At 37.6% G+C, this 20,300-nt stretch overlaps 1 protein-coding gene across 4 annotated transcripts in view; it reads left to right on the plus strand.

The window, feature by feature from the left end:
* LOC145284870 (zinc transporter ZIP4-like) overlaps positions 1–20,300 on the plus strand; it is a 461,784-nt gene that overhangs the window by 422,367 nt on the left and 19,117 nt on the right. For all 4 annotated transcript variants that reach the window (XM_080133882.1, XM_080133881.1, XM_080133880.1 and 1 more), the window contains exons 7-9: positions 2,834–3,003; positions 9,943–10,036; positions 16,175–16,224. In XM_080133882.1, the coding sequence (XP_079990008.1) occupies positions 2,834–3,003; positions 9,943–10,036; positions 16,175–16,224 (314 nt within the window). The remainder of the gene's footprint in view (positions 1–2,833; positions 3,004–9,942; positions 10,037–16,174; positions 16,225–20,300) is intronic.

Raw genomic sequence — 20,300 nt, forward strand, 5'->3', positions numbered from 1 at the left:
ATTTTTTAAAAAAAAGGTAAAATATGCTTTCTCGTATTTTAAACAAATAGCTGTCGAGCTAAGGTAAGTTTCTGTTAAATACAAGATCCATATTCCCAGGCTTTACCTTGTCTCTACGACGTGATTAGTTTATTGCTAATCGCCTGAGGAATCCCAACAAAGGACTGTCGTCGGAGCTGTTCAGGCATTTTTGTAGGCTAAAGTTTCTTTTACTAGTCTGTTGCCTTTTCCAAACCTCGTGCTTAATTTCCTGACAAAAAATGGGAAATGATCTATATCTCATGTTGCTAAATTTTTGGAATGAAAATCAATTATTCGTATAATTTGGATTATTCTGGCGACTGTTTTCATCTCAAGTGTGTTCTTTACAACGTTTTCGTCGAGGTAACCTCTGACCTTCTTCGGGTGTATATTATCAAGCTCTGGAAACTTCCCACAAGTAGTAAAATTCACTGGTATGTTATTAGGTTAGTGCAGAAATAATGTTTTTTGAGGTTCAACTTCAAAAGCTCATAACTTCTTTCATGATAAACTTTATTAATTGAAATAAAACCATTAGAATCGACACATTTTTCCAACGAGAAACAAGTTTATTCATCTCATTAGCATAGAAATCCGGTGTTCTGGAAGCGATGTAGTCCTTAAAAGCCGATTCGGCATTCTCTCTGTTTTTTAAGCATTTTTCGCGCACCTGAAAGTATCCTGTACCTCTATAAGGCCACCATTCGCCCACGTATGGAGTATTGTTGTCACATTTGGGCTGGTGCATCTGCTAGTCTCTCGCTCCTAGACAAGGTTCAAAAGAGTCGCCAATCTGAGAGGCCCTGAACTGGCATCTAAGCTTCTGCCTCTGTCCCATCGACGAAACGTTGCATCCCTCTGCCTGTTCTACAAGTATTTTAATGGCGAATGCTCTGACGAACTGCAGACACATGTGCCCCCACGATGTAGACACCCTCGACAAACCCGACAGGCAGCTAAATCCCACCCCCACACAGTAGAGATCCCAAGATGTAAAAGATCTTTTTACTTCAGTAGTTTCTTGCCCAGAACCGCTAGACTCTGGGATTTCATTCCAGGTCCCTGCTTCTCTAACTGTACTGACATGCAGAAGTTCAAGTGTAACGTGAACCGAGACCTTGCTGCCAAAATCCCAACATAGTGCCCCAGTAGTTGCTGCCCCTAATAGTAGCCCCCTACACCAAAGTGGCAATGTGCCTTGTTTGGGGTGAACATGTAATAAAAAAGTAAAAAAAAGTATTAGAGATGCTTGAAAAAGTGATAATCGATGGGCGAAAGGTCTAGTGAATATCGCGGATGAGGCATCTCGTAACCCAATTCGTTCAACTTCTGCAGGGTCAGCTGAGTAACATGCAGGCGAGCGTTGTCATGGAGAAGTCCCTTTATATTGACCAATTTCGGGCACATACGTTGGAGATTCTGTTGCATATCGTCAATTTGTCGGCAGATGTTGCGAGCCTGTCTGTTTTATCGTTATTTTCATTGCAAGTGCTCGTCTGAGCTCCAATATATGGCCCCTCCTCGCCAAACTTTAACGAGAAACACTCGTTTGGCTGTAAACACTATCAATAATTTCCCCCACTCTTTATTTGTGCATAAACCTAAACGTAGATTCCATGAACAAAGATTCTTTCTTAGAACTGCATACCCGTGGAACTCTTCTGTTCAACTGTTTTCCAGCTGACTACAATATGGCCGTCTTCAAGTCCAGTGTAAACAAGTTCTTGATTAAAAGTTTCCCTTAAGTAATCCAATTTACCAAATTTACACTTCTAACGATTGCTATGATAGTCTTTTTGACCACTATACACCCTTTAACCCTTATCCTCGAGTGACCTCTTGGCCTTGATAAGTGGTGATTCTTTTGACCGCGACCGTCTTCATCTTCAAAGCTCTCACCATTGCGAAATTTATTGAACCACCGTTGTGCCACAAGTCCGTTAGTGGTTTCTGGGCCGAACGCATCATTGATATCACGAGCTGTCTCGGCAGCTTTTCGGCTTAGTTAGAACTGGAACAAGAAAATTGCACGGATTTGAATTTTGTCCATGCTATCGAAAAGCTTCCAAAAAAATGAAGAGATTGAGAACAGCAACGAATAATACGATTCAATAGAGCAAAAACGCGCTTCAAAATGACAAAAATGACATATATATATATATATATATATTCATGAATTAAGAAATCATATGGTAAGATATGTGAGAAATCATAAGGTAAGATATGTGAGAAAATGATATTGTTTTTACACCAACTTAATACAATCCTCTAGAGCCTGAACGTTCAATTCTCAGAACGAGCAACACTGAAAAAATTAAATTGCTAATTACTTACGACTTCTACTTTGTCATAGATGACGGAACGATAGCCCCGTGGCTTAAATAGTTCCGTTTGGGTTCCCAAGTTCAAGAAGACTTGCAAGTTCGACCAGAAAGATTTGCGAGTTCGACCAGATAAACCTGAAAAAGGTTTCATAGACCGAAACGTTGTGAAAATAACAATTAAGATGATAATGGTAGTCTAAGTAAAAAAAATAATCCAAATAAAACATTTCACGCAAGATATATTTCTCTTAAGCAAAATTTTAAGAAGAAAACAATGTTAATTATACTACATATTTTTATAGATATATGTTAGTACATCACCTAAAATTATTTTAGTGGGGGAATAAGGTAATAATTCATATTTTAAAGTATAAAATACGGAATTACCGAAACTTTGAACATTTCAGGATATTTTCCTTTTTACTTTTATTCGATTAAGGTTTTTATTTTTTTAATTACAACTGAACTGATCGAATTCTATTTTCCAGGTTATGGATATGGCACACTTTGTGTTTTGATCATTTGTTTGTGTTCGGTGATTGGTGCTTTGGTTGTGGTCTGTAAGAACCAGAAGGCCTTTAGTTACACAATGGCGTTGTTCGAGGGACTAGCTGTCGGAACTCTTACGAGTGACGCATTACTCCATCTCATACCAGAGGTAAGTTCTAACGCAGTTATTTATTTTTAACATAAATTATGCAATAGACCGAGAAGAGCTTTCAAAGCCACTAGTTTTCCATTGACGGGCGCCCATGTAGATTTATGAGAAAATTGTTAAATTGCTTTTGAAATACAAAAAGTGCCAACATAAAAGTTAATCAGCAGAAAAGAAACGAATCGATTTACAGTTCAAGTATTTGCAAATAAAAAGTGGGAGATGAGGGGGGACATGAGAGTGAGGGGGGAAGTTAAAATATTACAATCGTTTTTTTTCTTTCAAAATCAAAAAAGCATAAAGTGAATATAAACTGTCTTGCTTCTTGACAATCTCTCCTCGTCGACTCCATCTGTCTCTCTCTCCTCGTCGACTCCATCTGTCTCTCTCTCCTCGTCGACTCCATCTGTCTCTCTCTCCTCGTCGACTCCATCTGTCTCTCTCTCCTCGTCGACTCCATCTGTCTCTCTCTCCTCGTCGACTCCATCTGTCTCTCTCTCCTCGTCGACTCCATCTGTCTCTCTCTCCTCGTCGACTCCATCTGTCTCTCTCTCCTCGTCGACTCCATCTGTCTCTCTCTCCTCGTCGACTCCATCTGTCTCTCTCTCCTCGTCGACTCCATCTGTCTCTCTCTCCTCGTCGACTCCATCTGTCTCTCTCTCCTCGTCGACTCCATCTGTCTCTCTCTCCTCGTCGACTCCATCTGTCTCTCTCTCCTCGTCGACTCCATCTGTCTCTCTCTCCTCGTCGACTCCATCTGTCTCTCTCTCCTCGTCGACTCCATCTGTCTCTCTCTCCTCGTCGACTCCATCTGTCTCTCTCTCTCTCCTCGTCGACTCCATCTGTCTCTCTCTCTCTCCTCGTCGACTCCATCTGTCTCTCTCTCTCTCCTCGTCGACTCCATCTGTCTCTCTCTCTCTCCTCGTCGACTCCATCTGTCTCTCTCTCTCTCCTCGTCGACTCCATCTGTCTCTCTCTCTCTCCTCGTCGACTCGATCTGTCTCTCTCTCTCTCCTCGTCGACTCGATCTGTCTCTCTCTCTCTCCTCGTCGACTCGATCTGTCTCTCTCTCTCTCCTCGTCGACTCGATCTGTCTCTCTCTCTCTCCTCGTCGACTCGATCTGTCTCTCTCTCTCTCCTCGTCGACTCGATCTGTCTCTCTCTCTCTCCTCGTCGACTCGATCTGTCTCTCTCTCTCTCCTCGTCGACTCGATCTGTCTCTCTCTCTCTCCTCGTCGACTCGATCTGTCTCTCTCTCTCTCCTCGTCGACTCGATCTGTCTCTCTCTCTCTCCTCGTCGACTCGATCTGTCTCTCTCTCTCTCCTCGTCGACTCGATCTGTCTCTCTCTCTCTCCTCGTCGACTCGATCTGTCTCTCTCTCTCTCCTCGTCGACTCGATCTGTCTCTCTCTCTCTCCTCGTCGACTCGATCTGTCTCTCTCTCTCTCCTCGTCGACTCGATCTGTCTCTCTCTCTCTCCTCGTCGACTCGATCTGTCTCTCTCTCTCTCCTCGTCGACTCGATCTGTCTCTCTCTCTCTCCTCGTCGACTCGATCTGTCTCTCTCTCTCTCTCCTCGTCGACTCCATCTGTCTCTCTCTCTCTCTCCTCGTCGACTCCATCTGTCTCTCTCTCTCTCCTCGTCGACTCCATCTGTCTCTCTCTCTCTCCTCGTCGACTCCATCTGTCTCTCTCTCTCTCCTCGTCGACTCCATCTGTCTCTCTCTCTCTCCTCGTCGACTCCATCTGTCTCTCTCTCTCTCCTCGTCGACTCCATCTGTCTCTCTCTCTCTCCTCGTCGACTCCATCTGTCTCTCTCTCTCTCCTCGTCGACTCCATCTGTCTCTCTCTCTCTCCTCGTCGACTCCATCTGTCTCTCTCTCTCTCCTCGTCGACTCCATCTGTCTCTCTCTCTCTCCTCGTCGACTCCATCTGTCTCTCTCTCTCTCCTCGTCGACTCCATCTGTCTCTCTCTCTCTCCTCGTCGACTCCATCTGTCTCTCTCTCTCTCCTCGTCGACTCCATCTGTCTCTCTCTCTCTCCTCGTCGACTCCATCTGTCTCTCTCTCTCTCCTCGTCGACTCGATCTGTCTCTCTCTCTCTCCTCGTCGACTCGATCTGTCTCTCTCTCTCTCCTCGTCGACTCGATCTGTCTCTCTCTCTCTCCTCGTCGACTCGATCTGTCTCTCTCTCTCTCCTCGTCGACTCGATCTGTCTCTCTCTCTCTCCTCGTCGACTCGATCTGTCTCTCTCTCTCTCTCCTCGTCGACTCGATCTGTCTCTCTCTCTCTCTCCTCGTCGACTCGATCTGTCTCTCTCTCTCTCTCCTCGTCGACTCGATCTGTCTCTCTCTCTCTCTCCTCGTCGACTCGATCTGTCTCTCTCTCTCTCTCCTCGTCGACTCGATCTGTCTCTCTCTCTCTCTCCTCGTCGACTCCATCTGTCTCTCTCTCTCTCTCCTCGTCGACTCCATCTGTCTCTCTCTCTCTCTCCTCGTCGACTCCATCTGTCTCTCTCTCTCTCTCCTCGTCGACTCCATCTGTCTCTCTCTCTCTCTCCTCGTCGACTCCATCTGTCTCTCTCTCTCTCTCCTCGTCGACTCCATCTGTCTCTCTCTCTCTCTCCTCGTCGACTCCATCTGTCTCTCTCTCTCTCTCCTCGTCGACTCCATCTGTCTCTCTCTCTCTCTCCTCGTCGACTCCATCTGTCTCTCTCTCTCTCTCCTCGTCGACTCCATCTGTCTCTCTCTCTCTCTCCTCGTCGACTCCATCTGTCTCTCTCTCTCTCTCCTCGTCGACTCCATCTGTCTCTCTCTCTCTCTCCTCGTCGACTCCATCTGTCTCTCTCTCTCTCTCCTCGTCGACTCCATCTGTCTCTCTCTCTCTCTCCTCGTCGACTCCATCTGTCTCTCTCTCTCTCTCCTCGTCGACTCCATCTGTCTCTCTCTCTCTCTCCTCGTCGACTCCATCTGTCTCTCTCTCTCTCTCCTCGTCGACTCCATCTGTCTCTCTCTCTCTCTCCTCGTCGACTCCATCTGTCTCTCTCTCTCTCTCCTCGTCGACTCCATCTGTCTCTCTCTCTCTCTCCTCGTCGACTCGATCTGTCTCTCTCTCTCTCTCCTCGTCGACTCCATCTGTCTCTCTCTCTCTCTCCTCGTCGACTCCATCTGTCTCTCTCTCTCTCCTCGTCGACTCCATCTGTCTCTCTCTCTCTCTCCTCGTCGACTCCATCTGTCTCTCTCTCTCTCTCTCCTCGTCGACTCCATCTGTCTCTCTCTCTCCTCGTCGACTCCATCTGTCTCTCTCTCTCTCTCTCTCCTCGTCGACTCCATCTGTCTCTCTCTCTCTCTCTCTCCTCGTCGACTCCATCTGTCTCTCTCTCTCCTCGTCGACTCCATCTGTCTCTGTCTCTCTCTCTCTCCTCGTCGACTCCATCTGTCTCTGTCTCTCTCTCTCTCTCCTCGTCGACTCCATCTGTCTCTGTCTCTCTCTCTCTCTCCTCGTCGACTCCATCTGTCTCTGTCTCTCTCTCTCTCTCTCTCCTCGTCGACTCCATCTGTCTCTGTCTCTCTCTCTCTCTCCTCGTCGACTCCATCTGTCTCTGTCTCTCTCTCTCTCTCCTCGTCGACTCCATCTGTCTCTCTCTCTCTCTCTCTCCTCGTCGACTCCATCTGTCTCTCTCTCTCTCTCTCTCCTCGTCGACTCCATCTGTCTCTCTCTCTCTCTCTCTCTCTCTCCTCGTCGACTCCATCTGTCTCTCTCTCTCTCTCTCTCTCCTCGTCGACTCCATCTGTCTCTCTCTCTCTCTCTCTCTCTCTCCTCGTCGACTCCATCTGTCTCTCTCTCTCTCTCTCTCTCTCTCCTCGTCGACTCCATCTCTCTCTCTCTCTCTCTCTCTCTCCTCGTCGACTCCATCTGTCTCTCTCTCTCTCTCTCTCTCCTCGTCGACTCCATCTGTCTCTCTCTCTCTCTCTCTCTCCTCGTCGACTCCATCTGTCTCTCTCTCTCTCTCTCTCCTCGTCGACTCCATCTCTCTCTCTCTCTCTCTCCTCGTCGACGCCATCTGTCTGTTTTTCTCTCTCTCTCTCTCTCCCTCTCTCCCTGTCGACGCCATCTGTCTGTTTCTCTCTCTCTCTCTCTCCCTCTCTCCTCGTCGACGCCATCTGTCTGTTTCTCTCTCTCTCTCTCTCTCTCCCTTTCTCCTCGTCGACGCCATCTGTCTGTTTCTCTCTCTCTCTCTCTCCATCTCTCCCTGTCGACGCCATCTGTCTGTTTCTCTCTCTCTCTCTCTCTCCCTCTCTCCTCGTCGACGCCATCTGTCTGTTTCTCTCTCTCTCTCTCTCTCTCCCTCTCTCCTCGTCGACGCCATCTGTCTGTTTCTCTCTCTCTCTCTCCCTCTCCCCTCGTCGACGCCATCTGTCTCTCTCTCTCTTTTCGTTGACGCCATTTCTCCTTTTCTTCTTACAATTCCTTTTGTTGCTGTCTCTCTTTCTCGTTGACACTAGCTGCTTTTGATACTCTTTTCTCGTTGACACTCTCTCTCCTATCACTATTTTCTCTGACTTCCTCTGCCTTAACCTCGTCTTTTTCTCAACCCTGACATTGTCTCTCTTAAACCTGTCTTATTTTTCCCTTCGACGCTCTCTCTCTCTCTCTCTCTCTCTCTCTCTCTCTCTGACACTATCGCTCTTTCCTCACACTCTTTCATCTTGCACGCACTCTTTATATCCGTCTGTTTCACTCTCATTCTCATCTTTTTCCTCTTCCTATCAACTGTCGAAATAAACTATTTCAAATTGGATCATTCTATTTTATACCTGGAAACTTAGTATTTTGTGATAAGACCAATAAATATATTTTCCATCATTTTTGCTCTCTATTTTTTTTTTCATTTAAGACCCGAGGAACGGATTAAAACTATGGTGACTATGCGTATCATGTAACCATATGAGTTATGCAAAAGTTTTTCGTGTTTTTTTCTTTTTTCTTCCTATTTTTTTTTCTTAATATCCCATAAAAAACTTTATTACTTCCAATTTAATATTTGATATTTTTGCGATCATTTTAGTGGTTTCTTTTTCAATTACCACATGTAAACAGAGTATAGGTCGCTATTTTCTACTGTTTAAATTTATTTTGACTGCGAAATAGTTATATTGTATTTAATTTCATTACGTCCATGAACAAACTTTCTTTCCTAGAACATCTCAATTGCTTCCTAACTACCTACAACTTGTTGAACCACCCCCTTTGATACTCGACTTACAAAATCTTCCGCTTATCTAATTTATTAGTTTCGATCTGCTCGTCGAAACGAGTAAAGGCGATTAAAGACTGACGATCTCTTCAACCTTTACAGTCACGTGATCCCCTTGCATTGATAAATGGTGAGGTATCAGTAAAATATTATCAGCCGGCCAGATTTCGTGTTTTTTTACACGTTCTTTCAACGTATCCACGAGAGAAAGGTACTTCCCTCGCAAACGCCTGTTTGTTACGTGTCTCACGTGAACTTAATTTACTTAAACTTAGAAGGTCCTGTGACTTACGACCCATGAGGCAATCAAGATAAACCATTGTTTTTTTGTTTTTTTTATCTGAATCAAAATCCACAGCATCTCTAGTTTATTCCCTGTGTGATCAAAACTCTCGATTGTCGGTTTCCAATTCATTTCTGGTCTTCCTCTCCCCCTTTTTTCATCAGTGATCTATAGGAGCACTTGGTTGGCAATTCTCTCTGGAGCCAATATTAGGATATGTTGGAGCCAGCCTAGACGTCATTTGAAGATTATTGACTGTCGGTTAGTGATATTTCTGATTTCTTGATTGGTAATTCGATCGTTTCATTTGATCCATAGAACCCTTCTAAGGTACTTTAAATTAAACGCATCCAATTTATTCTCTTGACTAATTTAAAGATGCCATAAATCAGTGTGGATGAGACGTTATTGTTGTTGTTATAAAATCTTAATTTAGATCTGAGCGTCAACTTTCAGTTTTATCAGCTTTTGCTGAGGCCTTTGCCTCTCCTGCACCAAGACTCATAATTCGTACTACCTTCCTCAACTGTTTTAAAAAATATTTGATATCTCCGAGTTCATCATGCTACCCAACACTGAGATCAAGTCATAAAGCCAAGATCAAAGTGTGATACCTGTGTTGTTTAAGTAAGTTTCCTTATTGTTGAAATATTATTTACTCTAATCCAAAGAACGTCCGATTCAAAGTCCACGGCCAACGGTGTCTGATTAAAATTCGTTCCTGATATTAAACAGTTCCTATTTTGTACTAATTTTTATTCAATTCATTTACTAAATTGTAAATTGAGGGTACAGACTAGGTAATAAAATCCTCCTCCTTAATATGTTAAGAATGGCTTTTGAAATAATATTCTACAATATGGATTCCCAGATAATAACGTTATTTCGCAAGGGTCTACTGACCCTGCTGAAATAATAACATTGTTACATGGAAAGGAATTCTTTACATGAAAAATGGTTTTGTTAACTATTCTGTACTTTTACGTAACAATTTAATAAATAAAATTAATAAATTTGAAAAACTCGAACTTTCACCGGAACTAAGTTTTACGAATGAAGTTTAATGTTAGGAACGTAATCCAGCCTGACACCGTTTATTGCAGACAGTCAAATGTTATTCTGGTTTGCTTCCAACTTTTCTATCTTATAGAAAACTAAAGCCATATAATATTTATCTATTATTAATTAAACGAGACAATATCAATTTTACGAATGCCTTAATCACGCACAGAAAACTATCGCCTCTTATTTCTTCCTAGCAATTGATAATCGTTCGACTACAATAAATCATTTGCAATAGAGGAAAATTTTGCATTAAATAACACCACAAAAGATGCTGCAAAATGAACCAAACTATGGAAAACGAAATTGTTAATTTTGTATTTCTCTTCTCTTTTTTTACAGGCTTTGGGTCTTCATAAACATGGAGATGATCACGGAGCTGAGGAAAGCGGCGGTGGAATAGGCTACATTTGGTTTTCACTAACCTGTCTAGGGGGTTAGAATTCAATTTGATTTCTATTTTTCACTCGTTCACTATTATATTCATCTCTTTGACCCCATCTCTTTTTCTTTGATCTCGCCGCCTCTATCTCTTTAGCTATTTATATTAAGTTATTTTCTTTATTTTTGTAGGGGGAGGTATGTTCCATCGAGGTACCAAATTGTCTATGCTATCATGGAAACTGGTGAAGCCTAAATACCGTTGAAAAAAAACAAACTATAGATCCTCTAACTTCTTCCTAACTATTGATAAATCGATAGAACTGGTTAGTCTCAAGAGACAATGGATATCGCTCTAAGGTATATCCAGTGTTTCTTGTGCGCATAATTGTGAGGCAAGGATTGCAGAATCTCCAGCCACACCTGGGTCGCAGTGGGGCAGGTTATCTCGATATTTCTTAAGAATCTTTCACATAGTGATACAAGCACCAAGTGAAAGATTGTTTCAGCAATCTTCCCCACTAATCGGTACTGTTTGATTTCAGTCGCAAGGAGAGGTCCAGAGTGACTGGAAACAATGCCAGGATAAACAGAGCTTATACAGCATCCGGAATTCCGAAATGGTCATTCATTTTAGTACTGACCAGGCTCAACGTTGTTTAACTTCGCTGAACTAAAAGGAACCCGTGTGTCAACGTGATTATGCAGTATTATTGATATCTACACACACACAAATATATATATATATATATATATATATATACACTCTGTTTTACATGAGCAGTAATGTTGCTACACAGTCATAAGCATGTTTCAGTCAGCTAGGTAACTAGAAATCTCTTCTGGCGATGCAGTTTAAACGAAAGCAAAACTTGCAATGAATATCGGGTTTTCTTCGTCACAGAGCTAAAATCAGGAGGATCCGTCAGGTGTGAACAATAAGATTTGGTAGTATGTAAATAATACCTAATAGATGTGTGGATTTGAATCTGAAGATATGGTAATGTCATTCGTACGCATGTTATGGCCGCTCCAAATTTTAAATATTCTAGTATGTGTATGTTTAGTTAGTGGGGGAATGTAAATATCCTGCTCTAGTTCGGTATTGAGCACTCTTGTATTAACTTTGTTAAACTTCATTGATTATTTAACTCTTGGGAAACAATGACCTTAGATTATATATATATATATATATATATATATATATATATACACACAAGAACCTTACGTAATGTCTTTAAGGAAGTGGCCAAGTTCCTTCTGTTCACAGTTCACACCAAACAAACAGATTTCAAACAACCGTCAATACATTCGGATACATATTTTTCTCTTTCCACGAAGGTCCAATTCCTTTGGGGGTTAATATCAATAATAAAATGAAGAGGAAAAATTTTTCGTTAAAATGTTTTCCCATAAGTCTCAATGTTACAGACGGCCACTTCGACATTATATATTTTCTCCTTATTTGTTAGCAATAGAATAAATATTAAATATTATTTGTTAGCAATAGAATAAATATTAAATATTATTTGTTAGCAATAGAATAAGTATTAAATATTCTTTGTTAGCAATAGAATAAGTATTAAATATTATTTGTTAGCAATAGAATAAGTATTAAATATTATTTGTAAGCAATAGAATAAGTATTAAATATTATTTGTTAGCAATAGAATAAGTATTAAATATTATTTGTTAGCAATAGAATAAGTATAAAATATTATTTGTTAGCAATAGAATAAGTATTAAATATTATTTGTTAGCAATAGAATAAGTATTAAATATTCTTTGTTAGCAATAGAATAAGTATTAAATATTATTTGTTAGCAATAGAATAAGTATTAAATATTCTTTGTTAGCAATAGAATAAGTATTAAATATTCTTTGTTAGCAATAGAATAAGTATTAAATATTATTTGTTAGCAATAGAATAAGTATTAAATATTCTTTGTTAGCAATAGAATAAGTATTAAATATTATTTGTTAGCAATAGAATAAGTATTAAATATTATTTGTTAGCAATAGAATAAGTATTAAATATTATTTGTTAGCAATAGAATAAGTATTAAATATTCTTTGTTAGCAATAGAATAAGTATTAAATATTATTTGTTAGCAATAGAATAAGTATTAAATATTATTTGTTAGCAATAGAATAAGTATTAAATATTCTTTGTTAGCAATAGAATAAGTATTAAATATTATTTGTTAGCAATAGAATAAGTATTAAATATTATTTGTTAGCAATAGAATAAGTATTAAATATTATTTGTTAGCAATAGAATAAGTATTAAATATTCTTTGTTAGCAATAGAATAAGTATTAAATATTATTTGTTAGCAATAGAATACGTATTAAATATTATTTGTTAGCGATAGAATAAATATTAAATATTATTTGTTAGCAATAGAATAAGTATTAAATATTATTTGTTAGCAATAGAATAAATATTAAATATTATTTGTTAGCAATAGAATAAATATTAAATATTATTTGTTAGCAATAGAATAAATATTAAATATTATTTGTTAGCAATAGAATAAATATTAAATATTATTTGTTAGCAATAGAATAAATATTAAATATTATTTGTTAGCAATAGAATAAATATTAAATATTATTTGTTAGCAATAGAATAAATATTAAATATTATTTATTAGCAATAGAATAAATATTAAATATTATTTGTTAGCAATAGAATATTAAATATTATTTTTTATCAATAGAATAAATATTAAATATTATTTGTTAGCGATAGAATAAGTATTAAATATTATTTGTTAGCAATAGAATAAGTATTAAATATTATTTGTTAGCAATAGAATAAGTATTAAATATTATTTGTTAGCAATAGAATAAGTATTAAATATTCTTTGTTAGCAATAGAATAAGTATTAAATATTATTTGTTAGCAATAGAATAAGTATTAAATATTATTTGTTAGCAATAGAATAAGTATTAAATATTCTTTGTTAGCAATAGAATAAGTATTAAATATTATTTGTTAGCAATAGAATAAGTATTAAATATTATTTGTTAGCAATAGAATAAGTATTAAATATTATTTGTTAGCAATAGAATAAGTATTAAATATTATTTGTTAGCAATAGAATAAGTATTAAATATTCTTTGTTAGCAATAGAATAAGTATTAAATATTATTTGTTAGCAATAGAATACGTATTAAATATTATTTGTTAGCGATAGAATAAATATTAAATATTATTTGTTAGCAATAGAATAAGTATTAAATATTATTTGTTAGCAATAGAATAAATATTAAATATTATTTGTTAGCAATAGAATAAATATTAAATATTATTTGTTAGCAATAGAATAAATATTAAATATTATTTGTTAGCAATAGAATAAATATTAAATATTATTTGTTAGCAATAGAATAAATATTAAATATTATTTGTTAGCAATAGAATAAATATTAAATATTATTTGTTAGCAATAGAATAAATATTAAATATTATTTGTTAGCAATAGAATAAATATTAAATATTATTTATTAGCAATAGAATAAATATTAAATATTATTTGTTAGCAATAGAATATTAAATATTATTTTTTATCAATAGAATAAATATTAAATATTATTTGTTAGCAATAGAATAAGTATTAAATATTATTTGTTAGCAATAGAATAAATATTATATATTATTTGTTATCAATAGAATAAATATTAAATATTATTTGTTAGCAATAGAATAAATATTAAATATTATTTGTTAGCAATAGAATAAATATTAAATATTATTTGTTAGCAATAGAATATTAAATATTATTTGTTATCAATAGAATAAATATTAAATATTATTTGTTAGCAATAGAATAAATATTATATATCACTTGTTAGCAATAGAATAAATATTATATATCACTTGTTAGCAATAGAATAAATATTAAATATTATTTGTTAGCAATAGAATAAATATTAAATATTATTTGTTAGCAATAGAATAAATATTAAATATTATTTGTTAGCAATAGAATATTAAATATTATTTGTTAACAATAGAATAAATATTAAATATTATTTGTTAGCAATAGAATAACTATTAAATATTATTTGTTAGCAATAGAGTAAATATTAAATATTATTTGTTAACAATAGAATAAATATTAAATATTGTTAGCAATAGAATAAATATTAAATATTGTTAGCAATAGAATAAATATTAAATATTGTTAGCAATAGAATAAATATTAAATATTGTTAGCAATAGAATAAATATTAAATATTGTTAGCAATAGAATAAATATTAAATAAATGTTAGCAATAGAATAAATATTAAATATTATTTGTTTTTAAGTCTTGCCACTAAAGTCAGTCTTAAGGGACGAGAGCATTCAACCATATCTATTTCCTATTTACTTGCCTCGCTGCAAGGACAGAGTTGGACACAGGATCGGTTTTGATGTGAAGAAATCCAGCTTCCCAAAGAAGGGAAGCTTGGGTGTGAACAAAAGTGGAAATTACTGCAGTCATGAAGGATTTCTGCTTTACTGACCGAGACCAGAGAAAGTGAAGTGTAGCATCAGAACAGATACTACACTGTGATACGGTCTCTAAAGCCAAGGTTCATCTATCAGATATTTCATCAATCACGAAAAAAAAAAAGATTTCTATCAAATCTATTGTTAGATTGAGACTCGAAGCAGAGAAACAAAGAATGGCAGGAGAGACCAAAAAAAAACAACAAAAAACTCCTTTTCCCATTTCTAGTAGAGACGATTCTCATTTCTTCGCCTCTTCAACACAAGCATAATGCGCCTCCAAGCATGGAAACGAAGACGAAAAAAGGCATACATATATATATATATATATATATATATTTCAGTAGGACCCGACCATGGAAAATCAGATAATAAACGTGGATTTATAAGCCCAAAAAATCCAACCATGATTGCCCTTCGGGGCCCGTGGCAGAGCGAATAAAGACGGTGAATCTCTACGTAAGCATTGTCTGAAGATCGCGGTTTCAATCCTACCAAAAGCCGGCCAGAGGCTTACTCGGTGAGATGACAATAACTATGGAAGGTAGTAATTGATAAGGATGCAGTTAGATTTGCAGTCCCTATCCCTTCGCGTTACCATCTGACGAAGACCAGAGGAATAGTTGGCCGAAACGTCGTGAAACAACTAAAAAGAGAAAACACCTTTTCGTTAAAATGTTTTACAATAAAAGTCTCATAAAACAAAAGATTTTAATCATTCAATAAGAAAAGCAATTATACATATTTAATTTTCATGCATTTTCAAATTTACCTCAGAAAATGTTTAAAGATGTGACCAAATTCCTTCAAGTCATTAATAAAACAATATTTTCTGGAATCAATGAAGATATTTGCATACTTGTGTTCAAATCCATGATACTCCTTAGTAAGATTTCTATTATTTCTTTTGATTTCTGATATTTCGATGTCACAAATAATAAACAAAAAACGTTATATTTTCTTTTCTATAGATAGCAAACCTGAACTCTGATCACACAATGATTTAGTTTCTTTAATTCAAACGACTTTTACTCTAAGATCGAGCCTAAGTTTATATAGTCGCGTAACTGTCGCTTCTCTTATTTTCCCCCATTTAGTTTTCACATTCAATGGACTGTTTCTTACAAAAAGGCACTACTAGGAGAATAGTTTAAGAGATATTTAACAAAATCGACCCAGAAAAAAAAACATTGAATTCCTGAAAGAGATTAAAATACAGAACATAATATAACAAGATTCCACAAGAAACACCACTAACAACTAATCAACATCTAGTACATTGCAATTAACGTTTCGGCATTAAATGACCCAAAAGTGGTTGATATGCCATAAAAGAAAACGGACAACATCTTACAAAGAGGAAAAATATTGCTGTTTTTTTTTGGGGGGGGTGTATCGGAATCTCCCCTTCTAACACATCGTGGACTAGGTTGATGTATTTTTTAGCTTCTTATACGAAGTAGCTACATGTCTTGTCTGGAGCGGTTTTCATCAAAAACAAATGCTACCCTGGGTAATCTGTTTCAGAATCTGTAAAGCTATTGTGCCTATTTTTCAAATCTTAGAAGTCTATCAACAAACATACAATACCTACAACACTACAACGATTGGATTGCTCTGAATATATATTTATGGATAGAAATCTGTTGTGTTTTACCTTCCTGTTAATACTTTTTTTTTTTTTAATTGCAGGTGTATATATTTTCTATTTGCTGGAACTCGCACTCTCTTCGTTCACTTCGGTAAGGATACATTGTTTCGTGTTTTCCATCGAATCTCTACCACTTTTCACTTACACATTTCTATAGAGTTGTCATTAAAAAGAAACAAACACGGAAGTTAACCGAAACATATATCTATAATATAAAACTGTGTGTGTCTGGTCAGGAATAGGCTCCTATATGGTTGACCATGTGTGTCTGGTCACGAATAGGCTCCTATATGGTTGACCGTATGTGTCTGGTCACGAATAGGCTCCTATATGGTTGACCGTGTGTGTCTGGTCACGAATAGGCTCCTATATGGTTGACCGTGTGTGTCTGGTCACGAATAGGCTCCTATATGGTTGACCGTGTGTGTCTGGTCACGAATAGGCTCCTATATGGTTGACCGTGTGTGTCTGGTCACGAATAGGCTCCTATATGGTTGACCGTGTGTGTCTGTTCAGGAATAGGCTCCTATATGGTTGACCATGTGTGTCTGGTCAGGAATAGGCTCCTATATGGTTGACCATGTGTGTCTGGTCACGAATAGGCTCCTATATGGTTGACCGTATGTGTCTGGTCACGAATAGGCTCCTATATGGTTGACCGTGTGTGTCTGGTCACGAATAGGCTCCTATATGGTTGACCGTGTGTGTCTGGTCAGGAATAGGCTCCTATATGGTTGACCGTGTGTGTCTGGTCAGGAATAGGCTCCTATATGGTTGACCGTGTGTGTCTGGTCAGGAATAGGCTCCTATATGGTTGACCGTGTGTGTCTGGTCAGGAATAGGCTCCTATATGGTTGACCGTGTGTGTCTGGTCAGGAATAGGCTCCTATATGGTTGACCGTGTGTGTCTGTTCAGGAATAGGCTCCTATATGGTTGACCGTGTGTGTCTGGTCACGAATAGGCTCCTATATGGTTGACCGTGTGTGTCTGGTCAGGAATAGGCTCCTATATGGTTGACCGTGTGTGTCTGGTCAGGAATAGGCTCCTATATGGTTGACCGTGTGTGTCTGGTCAGGAATAGGCTCCTATATGGTTGACCGTGTGTGTCTGGTCAGGAATAGGCTCCTATATGGTTGACCGTGTGTGTCTGGTCACGAATAGGCTCCTATATGGTTGACCGTGTGTGTCTGGTCACGAATAGGCTCCTATATGGTTGACCGTGTGTGTCTGGTCAGGAATAGGCTCCTATATGGTTGACCGTGTGTGTCTGGTCAGGAATAGGCTCCTATATGGTTGACCGTGTGTGTCTGGTCAGGAATAGGCTCCTATATGGTTGACCGTGTGTGTCTGGTCACGAATAGGCTCCTATATGGTTGACCGTGTGTGTCTGGTCACGAATAGGCTCCTATATGGTTGACCGTGTGTGTCTGGTCACGAATAGGCTCCTATATGGTTGACCGTGTGTGTCTGTTCAGGAATAGGCTCCTATATGGTTGACCGTGTGTGTCTGTTCAGGAATAGGCTCCTATATGGTTGACCGTGTGTGTCTGGTCAGGAATAGGCTCCTATATGGTTGACCGTGTGTCTGTTCAGGAATAGGCTCCTATATGGTTGACCGTGTGTGTCTGGTCAGGAATAGGCTCCTATATGGTTGACCGTGTGTGTCTGTTCAGGAATAGGCTTCTATATGGTTGACCGTGTGTGTCTGTTCAGGAATAGGCTCCTATATGGTTGACCGTGTGTGTCTGGTCACGAATAGGCTCCTATATGGTTGACCGTGTGTGTCTGTTCAGGAATAGGCTCCTATATGGTTGACCGTGTGTGTCTGTTCAGGAATAGGCTCCTATATGGTTGACCGTGTGTGTCTGTTCAGGAATAGGCTCCTATATGGTTGACCGTGTGTGTCTGTTCAGGAATAGGCTCCTATATGGTTGACCGTGTGTGTCTGGTCACGAATAGGCTCCTATATGGTTGACCGTGTGTTTCTGGTCACGAATAGGCTCCTATATGGTTGACCGTGTGTTTCTGGTCACGAATAGGCTCCTATATGGTTGACCGTGTGTTTCTGGTCACGAATAGGCTCCTATATGGTTGACCGTGTGTTTCTGGTCACGAATAGGCTCCTATATGGTTGACCGTGTGTTTCTGGTCACGAATAGGCTCCTATATGGTTGACCGTGTGTTTCTGGTCACGAATAGGCTCCTATATGGTTGACTATTTTAAAAAACTGATTACATATAATAATAGATGTATCAAGGCACAGGAATAGGTATGTTTGATCTGACAGAACAGTGGTTCATTAAAATTGTCGAATCTGCGTTCGCGCCTAATCCTAACCCGACGGTCCACAACGTATGGAAATAAAAAATTTTAAAATTAAAAAAAATCGTTTACAAATTTGTTTGATATAGATGTACATAATACTTTGATAAGTATGTTTTAACTTAAATAGGGATGGTATAATACAATTGTTGGGTCTGCGTTCGCGCTTGGCCTCCATAGAATTGAAATAGGCACAAACTTCAATAAAGACTTTTCATATCTACCTGCGTAAGTATACTTTGATAATTATGTTTCAGTTTGAAAAAATATGGTATAATAAAATTATGGTGTGTTCGTTCGCACCTGACCTCCATAGAATGGAAATATGTCACAAAGTTTAACAAGTTTTTTAATATATATCCACAGAATATTGTAATAAGTGTTTCAGTGTGAACAGGTATGGTATAATAAATTATGGGGTTTATCTATTTTATTTTTACTCTCATCATATTTTGCTTTTGTTTTGATACCCCCAAAGTCAACCCAAATTTACAACCCTTCCTTTTCATAACCTATCATACTTTCATAAATCAGTCAATTTTCTGTAGGCTGTTTTTGAGCCAAGTCAACGACGGGTACTTTTGCTTATATATATATATATATATATATATATTAGCTGTATGCACCCGGCTTTGCCAGGTTGAAATATATTGGCAGGTCATGAGTTTAGTCGCATACAATTTAAAACACACCGAATATCTTCTCACGATTTTCCTGAAAGTGGACTACATGTTTGGTTTATGGAAACATTAAACACTCATTTTTTGTTGATAGAAAAGTTAACTGGGAAATTGCTCTCCTAGTTTAAATAGGAAATGACTTTCACAGCTTAAATGAATACACTTACTCCCGTTTTTAAAAGTAACCGATATCGACTAATAATAATTGAAAATAAATTAAATATAAGTAAAACTAAATTAATCAACTTTAAATACATAAAAATAGAACTAAAACAGTTTTATTACAATAAAAAATGAATAACATGGAACTAATTAGTAAAATATATTTTCGTAAATGTAATATGTGATTAATTTTTGAATATATATTTCATTTGATTAGCATATATAAAAACCATAATGAACGAAAGTGTGTGAACGTCCGTTTTCATATAAAAATTAATTTGTGAAACGGGGTGTCTTTTGCACATACAGGGTGCAGCAGAAATATCTCCCACATTTTGACGTTCGATCTTCTCGTTCGCGCTCGTGCAGTTTCTGAGCAATCATTAATTTGTATGGATGGAATTGGATATCAGTGTGTAGAATTCTTCTGACTGTTCGATCAAATAATCGTAAGGTCAATGCATGCTCGTGAGCTTAACGTCGATGAGACTAACAGAAAATCTTACAGCTTGAATACTGTCTGGCGCTTCCAGGTGGTTTTATGTGTAGAAAATGTAGCTCTGAAATTTGCAACTCATAGCTATATTGGTTTTCTATCTGAAACAGTATCATGCCGTCCTAACTTGTACTGAACTCGGAAAGCTCTCTGCGTTGCAGTTACAAATTCATCATTCTTCAAAAACATTTCTACAGTGAAAGTATGTGCACCAGTCAAAACCATATTTCTTTATGAGGATACCTGAAAAATTGGTATGTTATTCGCTAAATTGGTACTTAACTATGTTGCTAATCGACTTAATCAAATTCAAAATGTGGGAGGTGTTTCTGCTACATCGTGTATTAAATAAATTGTAAACAGACAGGAAATACGACTTTATTATAATAGATACTACTTCTATTATTACTATTAAATACTAGATTCAATTACTATGACAGCTTAAATAAACTTACTTCCGTTTTTAAAAATAACTAGTGTCGAGAATTAATAATTGAAAATAAAT

This window comes from Euprymna scolopes, chromosome 9 (assembly GCF_053919585.1).
Source record: "Euprymna scolopes isolate OS-2025 chromosome 9, ASM5391958v1, whole genome shotgun sequence".
NCBI classification, from domain to species: Eukaryota; Metazoa; Mollusca; class Cephalopoda; order Sepiida; family Sepiolidae; genus Euprymna; species Euprymna scolopes.